Below are 17577 nucleotides of genomic sequence, written 5' to 3'. Positions count from 1 at the left end.
TGAGTGTGTTCCAGCATCGGCAGTGGGGAATTTGCCGTCTCTCCACCATAATTAAATATTGTTTGCATTGCTTATTGACAGAGTGCTAAGCTGCACTCTGTTTTAATTTGCTCTTTGATAGTTGCCTTTTGCTGCTAATTGATTTTCAAGGCTCTTTTTTGATTTGGGTTTTTGTTGTTGTTTTTTTTTTTTTGTCTGATTTAATACCTGCCGTGCTACCAAAGCTGGAGAGGCAAGGGTAACCAGCACTCACCTTTGTGCCCACCCACTCCTGTCACCTGCTCCCCTGTGCCACTGGCACCAGCACGGACTGCAGGCCAAATCCACATGAGAGCTGGCATGGCTGGTTTCCACCAGGGAACACATGTTGATGGGTTTGGGTGGTGGCATTCCCAGTGTGCATGCAGGGCTGGAACCCTGGGTGACCCCGTGTGCTCTGCTCCTTCCCTAGGATGATCCCGATGGAGAAGAGATTGAGAGGGAGAAGTCCAACTCCTTGAAGCTGGAGTTCACGGACGATGACAACTTCAAGACCAAGGTTAACTATTCGTACGCTGCCGTGCAGATCCCCACGGACATCTACAAAGGCTGTGAGTGCCCCTCTTCACCCAACTCCACCCCGTGCTGCCTGGATGGGCATCCACCTCTCCTGCTTGGAGTGCTGCAGCCCCAGGGACCATCACCTCTGGCTGCCTCAGCTGGGTCTTGGTGCCAGGGCAGGCTGGCTCCCACACAGGAGGGCACTGAAAAGAGGCAGTCACCGTGTCAGGACAGAGGTGACAGTACATCTCTCCCCAGGGACCCTCAAGAGCTCAGCACAGGCCAAAGAGGCAGGTTGGGGCTTAGGAGTTATTAGGGAAGGGATGGGGAGCAAAGGAGAAGTTGTGATTATGGTACCATGCTGTGACCACAGAGCTCTGACCCCCCTGTAGAAGAGCCCAACAAAGCTTGAGGAGGTTCAAAGCAGCTGCTGGAGAGTTCAGGAGGATGCAGCAGCTCTGTGCAGGAGCAAGTGTGGAGGCAGCGTCTACCTGCTTGTAGGAGGCTGGGCAGTGGAAGCAGGGATGCTTCCTCACTGGCTTGGGGCTGAGGATATGAAAAGGGAGAAAAAACAGCTGCAGTCCTCCAGGACAGTGTGATGCCACTCCGGGGCAGCCCCTGCTGCTGGAAGCATACAGACACTGTCAGAGGGCACAGGTTGCTCCAAAAGGGAGAATGAGGTTGGTGGAGCAGCCGAAGAGCTGGGCCAGGGAGGGAGGGATGAATGGGATAGGACTTGCCACACTAGCTTGAGACCTCGTGGAGCGATGGCACAGTCCCTGAGCTTTCACATCTCTCTGGTACCTCGCCCTGCTGCGGTGGCACATGGTGACAGTCGGTCTCCATTTCCCTCTAGCGGCTGCTCTGCACGAAGCTGGGGATTGCTTCCAGCTGGAGGGCATCCTCCAGCATCAGCCGGCTGCATCCTGTGCCCAGACCCTGCTGCAGTGGGTGCCCCTTGTTGCCCCGCACCACCACCGGCACCACCATCCCCACACCTCGTTGTTTCAGCGGCACTTGCCGAGGTCTCCTGGGTGGTGATGATGGTGTCGGGGGCTGTGCTCACGTTCCTGCCCCAGGCGGTGTGTTCCCGGCACAGGGGCTCGTTACCGGCACGGCTGTGCTCGGAACCGCGTCGGTGCAGTGATTTCACCGCGGCGGCAGCAGCGGATTAGAAATTTGCAATTAGTTTTATTACCCAGCGAGCGTGGGGCAGGGAGCTAATGAAGCACATCATGCGAGCCGGGTGGGCAGCACAGGATGCAATATTCATTCCTCCTCGCCCCTGCTCGCCAGCCGACGCCACGGCTGGAGCCCCGCCACGGCCTCGTAAATCACCCCCCCTCGGCCCTGGGACGACGGGAAACTGGAGATTAACGTGCTCCGGGGACTCCCAGACGCTCAGAGAGGGATGCTGGAGAGGGGATGGGGCAGTGGGGGGTCACAGTGCGGGGACACCCTGCCAGTGCCCCTTACCAGACAGGGAAAGGAGCTGCAGCCACGGGCACGGCAGTTTGTGGGCACAGGGATCAGACCGTGCCCGGCCATACCAGGGTGCTCTGGAAATCCAGGGTGCAGGGAAGGGTGCGCAGCTGCTGCTCCGCAGGGAGTGGTTTGGGGTGAGGGCACGGAGACACCCGTGTGCCCTCCTCCTGCCAGGGACAGCGGCGAGCGTGGTGAGTCCCTGCAGAGCCGTGGGCGGGGAGCATCTCCCCGGCGGGACCCGGCGGAGAGGCGCTATCGCTGCCTGGCACGCTAATTAAACCACCGCGGAGACGCCCGCCGCCGTCACCCCTCGCTACACACACAAATTACATCCTATATGTGTTTTATTTACTGTGCCATTTTTAATTAAATCTGCAATCGCTCGCGGGAAGGGCGGGGCTGGGCTGGGCTCACCCTGATGGGGACAGGGACTAGATGGGGACAGGGATGGGGATATCACCAGCGGGGCTAGCAGCTCTGACCTCAGCTGAGGGGGACAGGAGCTGTCCTGACCATGGACACAGCCTCTGTCCAAGGAGCTCATCACTCTGCACACGGGGAGAGCGTAGGTGCTGTGTTTGTGTGCAGGGAAGGTATATGGGCTGTATTTGTTCACTGGGATGATATGGGGGCTACATTCATACCCAGAGAAGGTATAGGGGATGCATTTATGCTCAGAGGTAATATAAGGGCTGTGTTTGGGCGCAGGGAGGGTACAGGATGCACATTCAGTACAAGCCTGGTGTGGGCGATGTGCCCCGAGGGGCTGGGGGTGCAGGTGCTGCCAGGGCTATCATGGACATGTCAGTGCCCAGCCTGGTGCCCAGCTGAGGCTGCCAGCACTGCACAGAGCTGCTCCAGGCAGGCAGGAGCCTGGCAGCCTCTCATGGCCCCCTCTCCTAGGAAAAACCACATCCTGCGGCAGAGCCAAACAAGAAATCATCCTAAGTGCCCAGATAACAGCACTCTGTGTGGGCACAGGGCTGAGGAATGGCTGGGGAGATATGGATGGAGTAAATCATGGTTTGAAGGCATAGCTGCCTGAGGGAAGGAGTGGTACTGGGAGAGAGGGATCCAGGATTCACCCTGGGTGAAACCTACTCCCATCTTGACAGTGCCTGAGGAGCACAGTGAAGGCTTGAACGGGTGATGACGATGTTTCCAGGAGGGATCATGTGTGGGAGGAAGCCTTAGGAGAGCTAAATATACTCCTCAAACACACACTGGCTTCCCTGCAACACCACACTCTGTTGTTTTGCCCAGTGCCAAGGAGACAGGGTGTTCCTGGGAGCCCTTGCACTCCAAAAATGCACTGAGGGTCCCCCAGGAGGGAGCAGTGCCCCTGTTCCCAGGGTGCTGCTGGCTATTCACTCCTGCAGTGGCACCCACCTCTGGCTCCTCCATGCCACAGTCGTGGGGCAACCCAGCATTGGTGAACACTGTGGGACTCCCCCCATCTGCCCAGGGCTTGGGGCACCCACAGCATCCGGGGTCCCCCTGTGAGCACAGGCAGGTACCATCACAGCCTCCCCACCAGCCGACCAGCCCTGTGCCTTGTGTGCCACACTGGCCCCCCCGTGCCCCGCCAGCCCCTCTTGATTAATCACAGGCTGGGGCTGCCGGCAGCTTATCTTTTGCTTTAATAGCTGAATAATTTAAAACTGCTGTTTGCCGGCATCTTAATTGCTTTTATGTCAGGTGCGGGGCCAGCGGGAATGCAGAGCAGGGCCCGGGAGGCTCCACATGTCCTGTGGGGACACAAGCCTTGGGTTTCCCAGCTGGTGGCTGTCCCCAGGGAGTGGGGCTGGCACAGAGTGTTCTGCTGGGAAGGGGGTGAGATGGCAAGCCAGCTGTCCCCAGTGATGGCTGTGTCTGTCCCGGAGCAGATGGGGGACAGCGAGCGCTCTGTGAGCCCTGGAGGTTGGCTCGTTCCTCTGGGGACAACGGGACAGCAGGGGGATGTTGGAGCCCTGTGGGAGCGAGGGAGTGGGGGGAATGTGGGAGAAGCTACGAAGGGCCTGTGGGGTCCTACATGGGAAGGAATAGAGGGGACACACCTCTCCCTCTCTGCCATCACCATGGTTCCCATCTCCTCAGCCCATCCCAGCTCTACTGCTCCCCCCACCCACCTGCCCACCCCTGGCTCTGTCTCCCACAGCCACTGTCATCCTCAACGAGCTGAACTGGACGCAGGCGCTGGAGGATGTCTTCATTGAGAACAGGAAGGAGGATCCCTCCCTGCTCTGGCAGGTCTTCGGCAGCGCCACCGGCGTCACCCGCTACTACCCTGGTGCGTGGCGGGGGGGCTGAGGGGCAGAGGGTTGGCCAGGGGCAGCTTGGGCCCTTCTGACTGTGAGATGTGGGTGAGCATCCCCCAGTGCTGGCCCTGGGGACCGTCTGGCACCCATGCTGTGCCAGAACCCTCTGGTGTGAGCTCACCACTGGAGCCTGCTGCTTCCTCAGCCCTGGGCATCCCACTGCCCTGTTCTCCACATCCCCTTGTCCCCCATTCCAGGACAGCCCTGCCTTGCTCACCACCTGCCTCCTCCCCACAGCCACCCCGTGGAGAGCCCCCAACAAGATCGACCTCTACGACGTGCGCCGGCGGCCCTGGTAAGGGGGTGCTGGGTGGGGAGGGGGGTCCTGTCCGGGAGCAGTCAGCTCCCTCCCCTTTTCATTTCACACACGGTTGGCATTGGCAAAGGGACACCATAACACAGGCAGAGGCATCCGACCTGCAGCTCTCTGCTCCCGCTCCCCTCCTCTCTTCCTGGGAAAGCAGAGCAGGATAAATGCTTGGGTGCAGATGAAAGTGTGGAGAGCAACCCAGTGCCCTCTCACCACAGCCAAGGCTGCCAGCACTCAGTCCTGGCCAGAATTCCCATCCAAATGGGAAAACAACCAGCTTGGAAACTGAGCTGGGAGGATGTAGAGAGGAACAGGCAGGCAGCACCAGGCTGTGGGTCAGCGATAGCTGAGCAGCCACTTAGCCCACACTGAGTGAGGTGGGATTGAGTGGGCTCCCCTTACCCCAGGGGGAGGTGCTGGTGTGGCAGTGCTGGTTATCAGCTGGAGCTGGAGGAGTTACAGCCCCATCCTGCCCACACTCGCTGCCTAAAAGTGCAGGCAGGGAGAGGGGAGCGGGCACAAGTCTGTGGCGCGTGCCCAGGGAGCCCTGTATCCCAAGGGATCACCCCCTGCCCACGCTGGAAGCTGCCCCCTCTCCTTGTCAGAAAATTAATGGCCCTGCTACTATGGTTAATTGTCTTTGATTGCTCCACATTAATTATTAACTGTTCCCCGACGGGGTGTCAGTGCAGGTTATTGCAGAGCAGGGACTGGAAGACTGTTTTGGAGGGAGGGGCTACTGATGTGTAGGGAGGCTTCTGAGCGCAGCTAGCCCAGCTCCCTGCCCACTAGCCAGGCTGGCCACCCACTTGCCCACCCAGCCATGGAGGAGCAGCAGCACCCTTTGTGCTGGGGGGCAGCACAGCCCTGGGTACACCCCTTTGGGGTCCTATCCAGCCCTCACACAGCTCCGGGGCCACGATCCCGCCCGCAGCCTGGACGGGGCCACTGGCGCCACTCGCCTGCCTTCCCTCCCTTGATGAATGGCACCATTAGGCACAGCCGTCTCCCGCCGAGCCCAGGGTATTCATGTGAGCCGGCCAGCCGGAGATGGATGCGCTGCCACAACCCATTACGGGCGGCATCTTAGTTGGGTTCTGAGCCGCACCGACAGCCCAGCCCGGAGAGCCGGGCAGGCACTCAGCCCCCCGGCCCCACCAGCAGGCAGGAGAACCTTGGGCAGCCTCCTGCCAGTCCTGCACCCCAGTATGAGGGGAAGGTGTCGGGGGGATGCTGCACCCACGTCGGGAGGGCCCCATGTGCCAGCATCCTGCATCCTGCCCGGGTAATCACTTGTAATTAGGGAACATCAGGACCTGGGATTAGCAATCAGAGCCTGCCCCTTCCCCACTCCTCCCCAGTAGTGGTGAGTAATTGATACTAATAACACACTAATTAATTCACATAAGGCCTGATCCTGATCAAGCCAATAACAAAGCTCCCTTGGACCTCAGCCACGGCAGGATCGGGCCCCACGTGATGGGATGGGGAGGCTGGGAGTGCCTGGCCATGTCTGGGATGGGATGGGATGGGATGGGATGGGATGGGATGGGATGGGTGCTGAGCACCGTGCCAGCCCTTCCCCCCAGGATGGCACAGCAGGGCTGGGCACAGGACCGGATGCTTCAGAGGGTTCCCTAATTGTTTTCAGTGGGGAAGATTTACGTAGTATTATTATTTTTCCTCCTTGTAGCTAAAAATAACCTAATCAGCCTGGCCTTTGAAGCTACCAGGGGGGTAAATAGCATCTTAATATGGATGTGTGTGTCAGCATAATCAGCACGCAGAAAAGGGCCTGCGATGATGGAAGAGTTTAGCATTTAGAGCTCATTAGGCTGGTATGGTACAGAGCAGCAGGTCGCTGGCCGTCTGCTGCATCACACCAAGCCACCATGTCCTCACCTCCACCTGCCCACTGCCACCTTGTCCCTGCTCTTCACCACGGGGTCACCACAGCTCTGGGTGCGTGGGCACTCTTGGCACAGCCCCCCAGCTGCTTGTGCCCTGGCAGAGCTTTGCTCTTGGGCTGCGCCCAGAAGGGTTGGGGTTTCCCCAAAAATGAGTTGACCCTGCTGACCTCCCTCTGTACCCCACAGGTACATCCAAGGTGCCTCCTCCCCAAAGGACATGGTCATCATTGTGGACGTGTGAGTACACAGGGGGGGCCATGGCTGGGCTGAGCCAGGCCAGGATGGGGATACAGCTTGCCAGGGTGCCAGTGGCCCCAGGGAAGCTGCGCTGGGACAGGGCTGGTGGGGAGCCCTGCACCCCCTCCCTGCTGAGCCCCCAGCACCCCTGTCTCCTGCCAGGAGCGGCAGCGTGAGTGGCCTCACCCTCAAGCTGATGAAGACCTCGGTTTATGAGATGCTGGACACCCTCTCGGACGATGACTATGTCAACGTGGCCTCGGTGAGTGCCACGGGGAGAGCATCTGGGCTGTACACCCAGGCATCTTCCAACTCCCCACCACGGGAGCCCTCTGGCCCCAGACCCACCTGGCTAAGGGCTCTGCAGAGAGAAATGCCATTTTTTGTCTTTTTAACCACCCAGCTGCACATAAGCAAGGAAAAGTTTGCTCAGGGCTTGGCTGTGTGTGGTGACAAGCAAAAGCTGCCCCCATCATGGGCACGTGGCAGAGATGCTTTTGGGGCGATCCCAACCAGCCACCTCCTGTCCATCACCAGCCAGTGACACCTTGCACCCCGTGGCTGTGTCACCAGCTCATGCCCTCACGCAGCACAGCGGCCGTGCCACCACATCTGTGCATCACTGGGTGCCCAGCCCGTGCCCGCCCTCCCCTGTCTGGCCACCAGCACGCCAGTGCTAATTAACGTGTCTGGCCTGGCTCCGTGAGCTGGATCGCTGCTCCCTTAATGAATGGGCCCAATTGCCAGCAAATGAAGCCTTAAGCCAGAGGCAGCACCTGCTCCCAGTGACAGCCCAGGGAGGCACAGCACGGCTGCTTGCACAAGGCTGGGGAGTCCTGCAGACGTGAGGGTGTGAGTGACCTCTCACTGGCAGCACCCACTGCCAGCACCCACACTGGGCAGCTCAGTGCTGGATTTAGCCCAAGCTAGGCTTAGTCTCAGCATCAGCCCTCCCTGGGATGTGGGACAGAGGATGCTCCAGCCGCCCGTTGGCAACGGGTGGCTTGTGCCTGCTGGGATCTGCCCCATCCCCTTTCTGTGACCCACTCCCCTCCATTCTGCCTCCCAGTTCAACGAGAAGGCAAAGCCGGTGTCGTGCTTCAAGCACCTGGTGCAGGCCAACATCCGGAACAAGAAGGTGTTCAAGGAGGACGTGCAGGGGATGGTGGCCAAGGGCACGACCGACTACAAGGCTGGCTTTGAGTACGCCTTCGACCAGCTGCAGAATGTGAGCTGGGGGCAGGGCTGGGGGCTGGGGGCAGAGTGAACCCATGAGTGCTGAGGGCAAAGGGAGAATTCTGAGTACCTGGATGCTGCCCTGTGCCTGGGGCTTCTTTGTGTAGAAGGCTCCTCGTCCTCCTTCTCAATGCTGGGGGAGACATCCCACCTCCCAGCATGCTGGAGCTGAGGTTTTGCTGGAGCTGCTGCCCCTCTGGATTATTCAAGGTTAACAGGGCTGGGCAGAGGGGCCAGATCCAGCCAGCAGCCATGCCAGAGGTAAAATAAAGAGGAATGGTGCTGTTGGGTGCCAAGCAGCAATAGGCACAACATCATTCCCCAGCTGACAGCCTCCCTCTTCCTGCCCTTTCATCCTGGCCACCCTCACCCTGGAGAAAAGGGCTGGGAAAAGAGATGGGTTGAGGCCAGCCCTCCTGGCCACATCCAGCCTCGTGCCCGGTGCCGCTCGCTCTGGGTCCGGCCCCAGGTGCTGTCTCTGCCCCACAGTCCAACATCACACGTGCCAACTGCAACAAGATGATCATGATGTTCACGGACGGCGGCGAGGACCGGGTGCAGGACGTCTTCGAGAAATACAACTGGCCCAACAAGACGGTGAGGGGCTGTGGGTTCATGTGCCGGGCTGGGGCCAGGGAGGGAGACAGCTGCCCCAGCTCCATTGCTGGCTCCTGCTTCATTTGCCTTGTCACCACCCTCCGTCCCCACCAGCCTGCTCCTGCACCGAGCCACTGCCTGGAAATGGGTTTATATCCTGCTCTCACCTTGGAGTGCAGGAGGCACAGGAGTAGGAACCCCGTGGGATGCTGGGGACGGAATGAGGCTGCTGGGCTCCCTAAATACTGGCCCCGGAGGGAGCACACCCCAAGCATGGGGACAGGGCTGCTGGCAGAGAGACAAACGAGCAGGAAGGTCCCCATTGCCACCCAGGACCTGGAAACTTGTGTGGTTGGAGGGTTCTGGTCCTTGTAGCACCCTCAAAGAGCACAGACCCCTCTGGGAGCAGCGATGCCCCAACATGTGGACCACTGGGGTAGGTGGCTTAGGCCAGTGCAGTGATGCTGAGGGACAGGACTGGCCTGGACCAGGCAAGGAGATGGAGGCTCCTTTGCTACCAGCACAGCCAGCATACCCAGGAGTCTTCAGCCCACCTGTACTTGTCTGTGGGCAGCACAGTCTGCAGCCAAGGCAGGCAGTGCCACACTGTCCCTGGGGAGGTTGCCATTGTCTGGGAGCACCGAGTGTGGAAGGTGCCCAGCAAATGGCCCTCCCTGCCACGCTCTGCCACAGGTGCGGGTCTTCACCTTCTCCGTCGGGCAGCACAACTACGACGTGACCCCCCTGCAGTGGATGGCCTGTGCCAACAAAGGTGAGCGGGGCTGGCACACAGCAGGCACAGGGGGCTGCAGGGTGCGGGGCTCACCCCTCTGCTTCAGTGCGTGATGCTTCTGGCAAAGCACTGGCTGCAGCCCTGGAGGGATGGACAGCAGGACAGCCAGACTGCTGGACTGCAGACAGCTGGATCTCCAGCTGCCTTCCTCTTTCTTTTCCAAGGTTACTACTTTGAAATCCCTTCCATCGGCGCCATCCGCATCAACACGCAGGTATGGGGAGTGGGCAGGCAGGCAGAGCTGCCCCCCGGGGTGCCCTGCCTGGAGGAGAGTTCAGGCAGCCCCAGCCCCACTGTGGAGAGCCCAAAGGCTGGCAGCGAGCGTGGCAGCGAGCTGGGGAGCTGAGCCCTCAGCCAGGCCCTGCGCTATTGAAATAAGTAATTCATCTTCTGCAGCTCCCCACGGACCTGCTGCCTTTTGAGTGACTAATTATGAAACATCAGGCGTTAATCAGCACAGAGCAGAGCAGAGCTGAGCGTGGGCAGGGCCAGCCCCAGACACAGCCCCTCAGCAGAGCCAGTTGTGTCTGTCCCACACCCCATCCCACTGCCCCTTTCCTGCCCCTTTTCTTTATGGGATGCACACGGGGTGCCACGGTGGGCAGGAGATGAGGGTCCCCAGGCAGGGCAGCCCTCAGGGCGGGACTGGCATTGTGGCATGAGGGCTGCCTCCCTGCCCAGAGGTCTGCCTTGCCAAGGTGGGCCAGGATAAGGGAAACCTGCCCCAGCAGAAGATCCCAAAAGGCTGGTGGAGACAGCAGCCATGTGGTCCAGACGTGAGGGAGCAAGCCCAGCCCCAGGGATGGTTGGGAGATGGGGGGCTCTGGCTGGCACTGCCTGGGGAGCTCCTGCCCTGCCCATGCACAGCTGATGACGAGCAGCCCCCTGTTTGCATCATGATGGGCCTGTTGGGGTCCCAGCTGGAGCCAATACCCCTGAGTTTGGTAGCTTCTGAGCCCCCTCCCCTAGGTCAGCCTGCAGCTGGGGGCCTCACCAAGCACCCTATTGATAACCCCTGAGGTGTGCACAGGAAAAAAGTGTCACTGCATTGGAGCAAGGAGATATTTGGCCCCCACATCATCCTTTCCCTTGCCCTGTGTCCCTGCAGGAGTACCTGGATGTTCTGGGCAGACCCATGGTCCTGGCTGGGAACAGAGCCAAGCAGGTTCAGTGGACCAATGTCTACCAGGATGCTCTGGTAAGGACCCCCACCCTGGGGTGCAGAGAGGGACCCCCAGGGTCCTGCACAGCCCCCAGGTATATGTGGGTGAGGACATCAGCTCCAGAGTCCCACAGAGAACATGCCCCCATCTCCCTTGTCAGGGGGGCAACCCCCCTCTGCTGCCACCTGGGTCCTGAGGCTGGTGAGGGGACATGGGACACCCTTCTGTGCTTGTGCAGGGGCTGGGACTGGTGGTGACGGGCACACTGCCGGTGTTCAACCTGACGGAGGACAGCAGCGACAGGAAGGTAGGAGGCTGTGGCTGCCACCTCCCTGGCAGCACTGGGACACCTGGTGCAGGGCTGCTGCAGGGTGGGGAAGGTGCCCCAGTGCTGGGTGCATGGCTGTGGTGCAGGGGGCACTGACACCCCTGGGGTGCTGCCTGCTCTGCACCCCCTCTCTAGGGTGAGACTGGGGGTGACTGCCATCCCTGTGACCCAAAATGGCCTTAGTTAGCTCTCCTGGTTCAGTGGGGACAGCTGGCGGCTCCAAGACCGTGGGGGGTGCAGTGTCCCTTGAGGGGCTGCTGGGGGGGCTGGCACATCCCACCCTGTGCCCCTGCAGTATCCAAATCTGATCCACACAACCCCAGAGGGAGAAGATGTTCATCCTCCTGTTTCCCTGTCCCCTTACTGGAGGTGGCAGGTGACAGCCCTGCTCCCACCCACCTCCCTCCCTGCACTTCTTGCAGAACCAGCTCATCCTGGGCGTGATGGGGATCGATGTGGCTCTCAACGACATCAAGAGGCTGACCCCGCGATACAACGTGCGTGGAGACCCCTTCCCTCTGTCCCTGTCCTGCACTGCCCAATCCTGGTGTGGAATCCCTCTGATGGAAGCCCCAAGCTGTGCCCTCAGCACCCCAAAACACCTCCAGCAGCACTGGCAGTAGCAGGGTGTACGAGCCATGAGTGCAGGCAGGGACTGGGACAGGCAGATGAGCAGGAATCATAGCTGTGTGATGCTCTGGGACCCAGAGCACTACCAAAACTCTTGCAGGGTCAGCAGGGAATAAACCTTACTGGCCTGGGGAAGGGGGCAGTGGGAGAAATCCAGAGCCAAAATCTCACCCCAGGAGTGAGAGATTCCATTGGCCTGAGAATAGAAAGAGATGGATAGAATAGGCTGAGCTCCAGGGTTGACACTGGGTGAGCTCTGCCTGCAGAGGTGAGGGTGATCACACCAGCATGGCATGGCACAGCACAGCATGCCATGCCACAGAGCTGACTGACCAGCCTCATCTCTCCTCCTGTCCTCTCACAGCTGGGGGCAAATGGTTACGTCTTCGCCATCGACCTGAACGGCTACGTCCTGCTGCACCCCAACCTGCAGCCCCAGGTGAGGAGAGGCCCCCTGAGGGACACACGGCTTCCCAGGGTCCTTAGGAGCTAATTGTGGGATTTGTGATGAGTTTGTCTGGACTCAGTGGCAGCTGTGGGAGCCCTGAGCCCTTCCCTGGCTCTCCCTTTCTGCCTGCAGATCATCAATTTCCGCGAGCCGGTGACACTGGACTTCCTGGACGCTGAGCTGGAGGATGAAAACAAGGAGGAGGTGAGCAGACCAGGGGCAGCTTTTGGGGTACAGGCTGCCCCCCCCAGTCTGTGGTTGCAAAGGGCACTCAGCCCCTCCAACCTGCCCTAAGGAGTGCCTCATCCTAAGGGCCCTGGCAGCAGCTGGGTCACTGTCACCTGGGTGCCAGCATGATGACCCCCCAGGCTGCTCGCCCATGCACCCCATGGGTCCTCAGTGCCACCCCACTGGCATGGGTGCCCACAGGCACTGCTCTGTGGCCCTCAGTTGCCTCCTCTGTATCCCCCAGATCCGGAGAAGCATGATTGATGGGAATGATGGGCAGAGGTTCATCAAGACTCTCATCAAGTCCGTGGACGAGGTAATGCTACAGGGGAAGGGGTCATAGCCAAAGCTGCTGCTGTGCTGAGTGCCCAGCCCCAGTGGCAGGCTGTGTTGGGCTGTGTCTGGCACTGGGCTCAGAGCCAGGGCCCTGTGTCACCGTGCCAGCAGGTCCTGGCAGCACACAGGCCTCATTGGCTCCCTCTGACCCACAGCAATACATCGACGAGGTGTTCCGGACCTACACGTGGGCTCCCATCAAAAGCACCAACTACAGGTGGGTGTCGCTGCCAGTGCACCCACACTGCCCTGCTCCAGCTGGACCCACACCAGCACAGGGCTGGGGGCTTGTGCTTGCAGCTCCCAACATCCCTGAGGCCACCCGAGACTTGTCCCGTGGGCCGCCGGGGTGCAAATGCACGGTCACATCATTGCACGCAGTGCTGGAGGGCACTCCCAAAAGTGCTGCCTGGCACTGTGGAGCTGGAACACAGTCCTCAGACGGGCTGTGTGGCTGCTGTGCAAGGGGCTGGACAAGGGATACCCGTGCCACCACCTGCCTACCCAGCCAGGGGCTCACGCAGGTCCCTGCCTGCTCTAGGGTGGGTGACAGTGACAGGTGCCCACCCTGCAGCACAGTCAGTGGCCACAGAGGCAGAAGAGAGCAAAGCTCTGCATTTATCATCACCCCGTTTGCACCAGTTTGGGCCAACAGATGAGTAAGAAAGACCCCAGTATCATCATTTCTGTGCTGTGCAGCTCACATTGACTTCATCCTGTGAGGAGCCAGTGGTCCTGCTGTTGCCCACTGTACCCTCCTCCTCCTCACCACCACCCAGCTCAGCAGGAGCTGTCAAGGGTCACAGCCACCTTCCAACACTGCCAGGTGTCCCCCATGCAGCTCTAGTCCTGTCTCCCATGGTGTCACCCCTCTGGAACGGAATGGCACAGTGCAGGAGGGGACAATGACACGGGGTGACACAGCTGTGGCCAGGGCTGCAGGTTCATCTGTAGGGCAAAAGGTGCTGCTAGGGGCCCTGTGCTCCCATGGCTCTGCTCTGTGACAGGGATGTTCCCTGAGTTTCCCTGGGATACCATCAGCACGGGGTACCACCAACATGGAACAGAAAAAAGTCACCACTCTCCTAGGAGACACCTGTGGTTTGGGGTGCCATCACCTCTGACGTGCTTTCTGGGGGGCCACCACCTCTGCCATGCTTGCTGCAATGCTCAGACCATGCTGCCCAGTGCAGACAGGATGAGCTGGATGGGTGTTTGGGAGACAAAGTCCAAATCTCAGTGGCTCTGATGCAGGTGTGACATCCGATGAAAGTCGGGAATGTGGCCCTCACCAGCTTATCCCTGGCAACACCTGGCACAAACACTGTCACCAAAGGCCACTGGCCGCTGCAGCTGCCACTGAAGAGCCCAGTTCCCTCCATCAGCTTGTCCTGTGGATTCAGCAGCTCCAGCACCACTTCCTGCCACCTCCTTTCCCAGCACTGTCCCACACCGCCAGACTCCTGGTTGGTGGGCCCCTCTCCTTCCTGGCTCACCTGACTCCAGGTGCCTGCATAATGGTTGTCATTGGTTTCTCCTCTCTGGGAAGGTTTTGTCCCTTCTTTTGAGGGCTGTGTCTCTTCCTACCTTCCTCCCTCACAGGGGTGTCGTGTTCCTCTTCTGCATGCATCTCCCTTGGTTCCTGGGCTGGCACATCCTGCCCATCTCAGTTCTGGCTGGACAGGCATGCCACCTTCTGTGCTCAGGGTGCCCTCAGGATGGCCCTGGGTGCCACCAGGATGACCCTACGTGTTCTGGGAATGGCCATGGGTGCTCTGGGGATGAACTTGGCTACCCCAGGATGGCAGTAGGTGTGCTGGGGGTGACCCTGGGAGCCACGGTCCTGTGTGCTCCTGGGTCCCCCAGGACAACCCTGGGTGCTGTGGGGATGACCCTGGATGCCCCAGAACAGTGCTGGCTGCAGTTCCCGGAGAAAAGGATTGAGCAGGCTGTGCAAGAGGCCAGTGGGGCTGCTGCCTGCCATCAGCTGGGATGAGCTGCTGCCAGGAGGTGCCAGGCAGGGACTGGGAGCTGGCCAAGGATTCTGAGTGGCTCTGAAGCCTTACACCACGTGTCTGCTCTCCCTCTCCACAGCCTGGGGCTGGTTCTGCCTCCCTACAGCACCTACTACATCCAGGCCAACCTCAGCGACCAGATCCTGCAAGTGAAGTGTAAGTAGCCCCTGGCTCTCCCCGCTGCCCTCTTGCACCCCCGCTCACCCCACACCAGCCCGCGGCTGTCAGGGGGAGAAACACGAAGCAAAGACTTGTGAAAAGAGATAGGGATCACTGTGAGAGGCAAGAAAAAAGAGCAGAGTTAGAAATAAGAGAGGCGTGAGTAGAGGTGAGGGCACAGAGGGAAAGCGAGCTGCCTGCCTGGGGTGCCCCGGGGTGCCAGGGTTTGGTCCTTATGCTTTGCACCCCAAAACCCCAGCCCTGGGCTGCAGGCAGGCGCTGCCGGCGCAGGCAGGGATGTGCTGCCTGTTCGCCTCCTGGGGACGAGGGAGGACGCTGTAGCAGCCAGTTAATTTGTAAGCCTGGGAAAGTTTGCATGGATCTCTTTAATTTCCTTTGGTTTATTACAGTTCTTTGGTTTCGGTTTAAGCCATTTATTCTTTTTATGAGTTCGGTTTCGGTTAGTTTCAGTTTTTGTTTGGAATTAATCTGTGTACGTGTGTGTTAGCCTGGCCCCCCTTTCTCTCTCTTTCTCTCTCCCCTAACCCCCAAGCCTTTTTCCCACCTCAGGTCCACGCTGCTCCCGGGGACCCTCTCCCCCGTGGGAGAACCGGACCCTTGCCCTCTCCCCTCCGGTTCCCCTTGTTTCTCCCCCTCAGCCACGCCGGTGGCTCGACCCCAGCCCTGCTCCAGATCCAGCCCCTGCCACCCCCTCCATCCATGGGCAGGAGCCCCATGTCCCTGCAGGGACGAGGCCAGGCTGTCCCCATCCCCGGGAGGGGGGATCCCCCCGTCCTCCCCAGCTCTGCCCACTGTGCCGTGCATGCCCCCTCAGTGAGGACATTTTGATATCAAGACTGTTGCAACTGTTTGCTACTGACTCTCATTTTCCTTTGGAGTATTGAATATATATCTATATATTTCTCTAGTTATATCTTTGCATTTTTTTTTGTTCTTATTTCACCGTGGCCTTTTCTTTTCCTTCTGTTATTGGGTTTTTCTTTTGTTTTCTTCATGTCGTTTTTTGCAAGAGGTTTCCTTTTGGTATGATTATGATACACAATATTTTTATTCAAACGTCGATTGAATAAAATATTGTTTGTGCCCCCCTTCCCCCTTTCCACCCAACCCCTTTTTTTTTTGTTTGTTGTTTTTTTGTTTGTTGTTTTTCTTGCTTTCTCTCTATGGTGGATTCACACAGTACCAAACATCAAAATGAAGGGCAAGTATTTTCAGTCTCAGACCACTCACCTTCACCACCCCGTCCCCTGCCCCGTGTCCAGTCCCCCCCAGCCCCCTGCTTGCCCATCTCCCTGCCCGTTTGCCACGCCGAACCTGCAAACCGCCACCAACTCGCCCTTCCTCCCTCCTCCTTCTCCTCCTCCTCCTCCTCCTCCTCTCCTCCAGTTCCCCCTTTATTTGAAAGCAACATGTCTTGTTCTGTTCATGAGAGCTTTGTCACGAAAATCCCCACTCCCTCCCTGCGCATCACCCCCAAACCTGGTTCGATCTTGTCCCAGAGCCGGTCTCGTATGAAACTGCCGTTTTCGATCCACGAGGTTTTTTTGTAGCTAGTTGGATGCCCTGCTCTTCCTCCCCCACTGCAGCCCCTTCTTGCTCCTCTTCCCCCGCTCGTCTCCTCCAGCTCCTTCTCTCCCTCTCCCAGCTCCTCTGCTTCCTCCTCCCTAAGACAACTCAACCTGAAAGGGATAGGGCTGTGCAGGGTGAGCAGGGCTGTGGGGTGGGTGCTCAAAGGTGGCAGGGACAAAGGGCAGCTGGGGAACCCAGTCCTCCACTGCCATCACCCTCTGGGACAGGGTTTTTTGGGGCAGTCCTCCAAGCAGAAACCCTCTGTGGAGGTGGGGATGGGACCACCTTGGGGCAATGCTGCCCAGCTGCATAGGTGACAGCAAGCCTGGCCCCGTGGGGACACGGGGTGGCTGAGCCCAGGGGTGCTGCACTGCCTGCCCCCACGGCTGCTCAGTGGCCGTCCCCCCTGCCCTGGGGCCCAGCATGGCATGAAGCCCCTGGCAGCCGCAGTGTCTTGGTACTGTCTGTGCCCTTGGGAGCAGCCAGGTTTGATCCCAAAGTCCCACCGAGGCAGGCGGGGGATGTCTTGGGCCAGTACCGCAGTGGAGTGGGATGTCACCCATGCAACACGGGCAGGATTTGGCCCATGTCCCTGCAATGTGAGGCTGGACCCACAGCCCCCCCACAGCCCCATGGTGGGCCAGGGGACACCCAACACACACGGTCCCCGGGGGACCCACCGCCGTGCTCTGTCCCACATGCAGTGCCCGCTGGCAGCCTGCTCCTGGCACGGGCAGGGGGATAGCTGTGGGGTCCACAGCAGCACAGGGAGGGACACGGGGGACAGGGTCAGGCGGGCAGGACAGCGGGGAGGTGGAAGTGTCAACCTCAGCCCTGTTCTATCAGCCTTGAGTTGCCTCCTCCCGGCGCCCCTGTGATGGCAATGCTGATGGACCAAGTACGAGTGTTTTGTACTCCTTTCCTTCTCCTCCTCCTCTTCCTCTCATCGGCTTGTACCCAGCCCCTGCCTACAGCCCTCGGAGAGCAACAGTCCAACCTCTGGCTGTGCCGTGCAATGCACCAGGAGCCGGCGGGAGGGCGAGGGGGTGGCGGTGCCCGCCAGGGGGGGATATTGTCCCCGGGATGTCCCATAGCACCCCTCGATGCACCCCCTAACCCGGCTCGCCCCCACGAGCTGAGCCCCGCATCCGCTGCCCCTCTACCGAGGGCACTCCCAGGAGCCCCCCAGACCTGCTGGGCTGCACCCCTCTGTTAGAGCAGAGCGCGCTGGCGGGCGGGCGGGCATCCCGTCCC

The 17577-nt window shown here is 59.7% G+C and overlaps 1 protein-coding gene across 3 annotated transcripts in view; it reads left to right on the top strand.

Annotated features, from left to right (window-relative positions):
* CACNA2D2 (calcium voltage-gated channel auxiliary subunit alpha2delta 2) overlaps positions 1-17577 on the top strand; it is a 238878-nt gene that overhangs the window by 211780 nt on the left and 9521 nt on the right. For 2 of the 3 annotated variants that reach the window (XM_051811399.1, XM_051811400.1), the window contains 17 exons: positions 452-590; positions 4184-4315; positions 4581-4638; positions 6750-6800; positions 6963-7062; positions 7870-8028; positions 8526-8633; positions 9327-9405; positions 9591-9640; positions 10535-10624; positions 10828-10896; positions 11340-11414; positions 11912-11986; positions 12128-12199; positions 12468-12539; positions 12715-12776; positions 14654-14730. In XM_051811399.1, the coding sequence (XP_051667359.1) occupies positions 452-590; positions 4184-4315; positions 4581-4638; positions 6750-6800; positions 6963-7062; positions 7870-8028; positions 8526-8633; positions 9327-9405; positions 9591-9640; positions 10535-10624; positions 10828-10896; positions 11340-11414; positions 11912-11986; positions 12128-12199; positions 12468-12539; positions 12715-12776; positions 14654-14730 (1468 nt within the window). Of the gene's footprint in view, positions 1-451; positions 591-4183; positions 4316-4580; positions 4639-6749; positions 6801-6962; positions 7063-7869; positions 8029-8525; positions 8634-9326; positions 9406-9590; positions 9641-10534; positions 10625-10827; positions 10897-11339; positions 11415-11911; positions 11987-12127; positions 12200-12467; positions 12540-12714; positions 12777-14653; positions 14731-15934; positions 15956-17577 lie in introns of all 3 variants that reach the window. The other variant, XM_051811398.1, reaches the window with a different exon arrangement.

The sequence above is a fragment of the Manacus candei genome, unplaced genomic scaffold (genome assembly GCF_025592945.1).
Source record: "Manacus candei isolate 608988 ecotype Guabito, Panama unplaced genomic scaffold, ASM2559294v1 h1tg000082l, whole genome shotgun sequence".
NCBI lineage: Eukaryota > Metazoa > Chordata > Aves > Passeriformes > Pipridae > Manacus > Manacus candei.
This window is presented reverse-complemented; position numbering and strand designations above follow the sequence as displayed.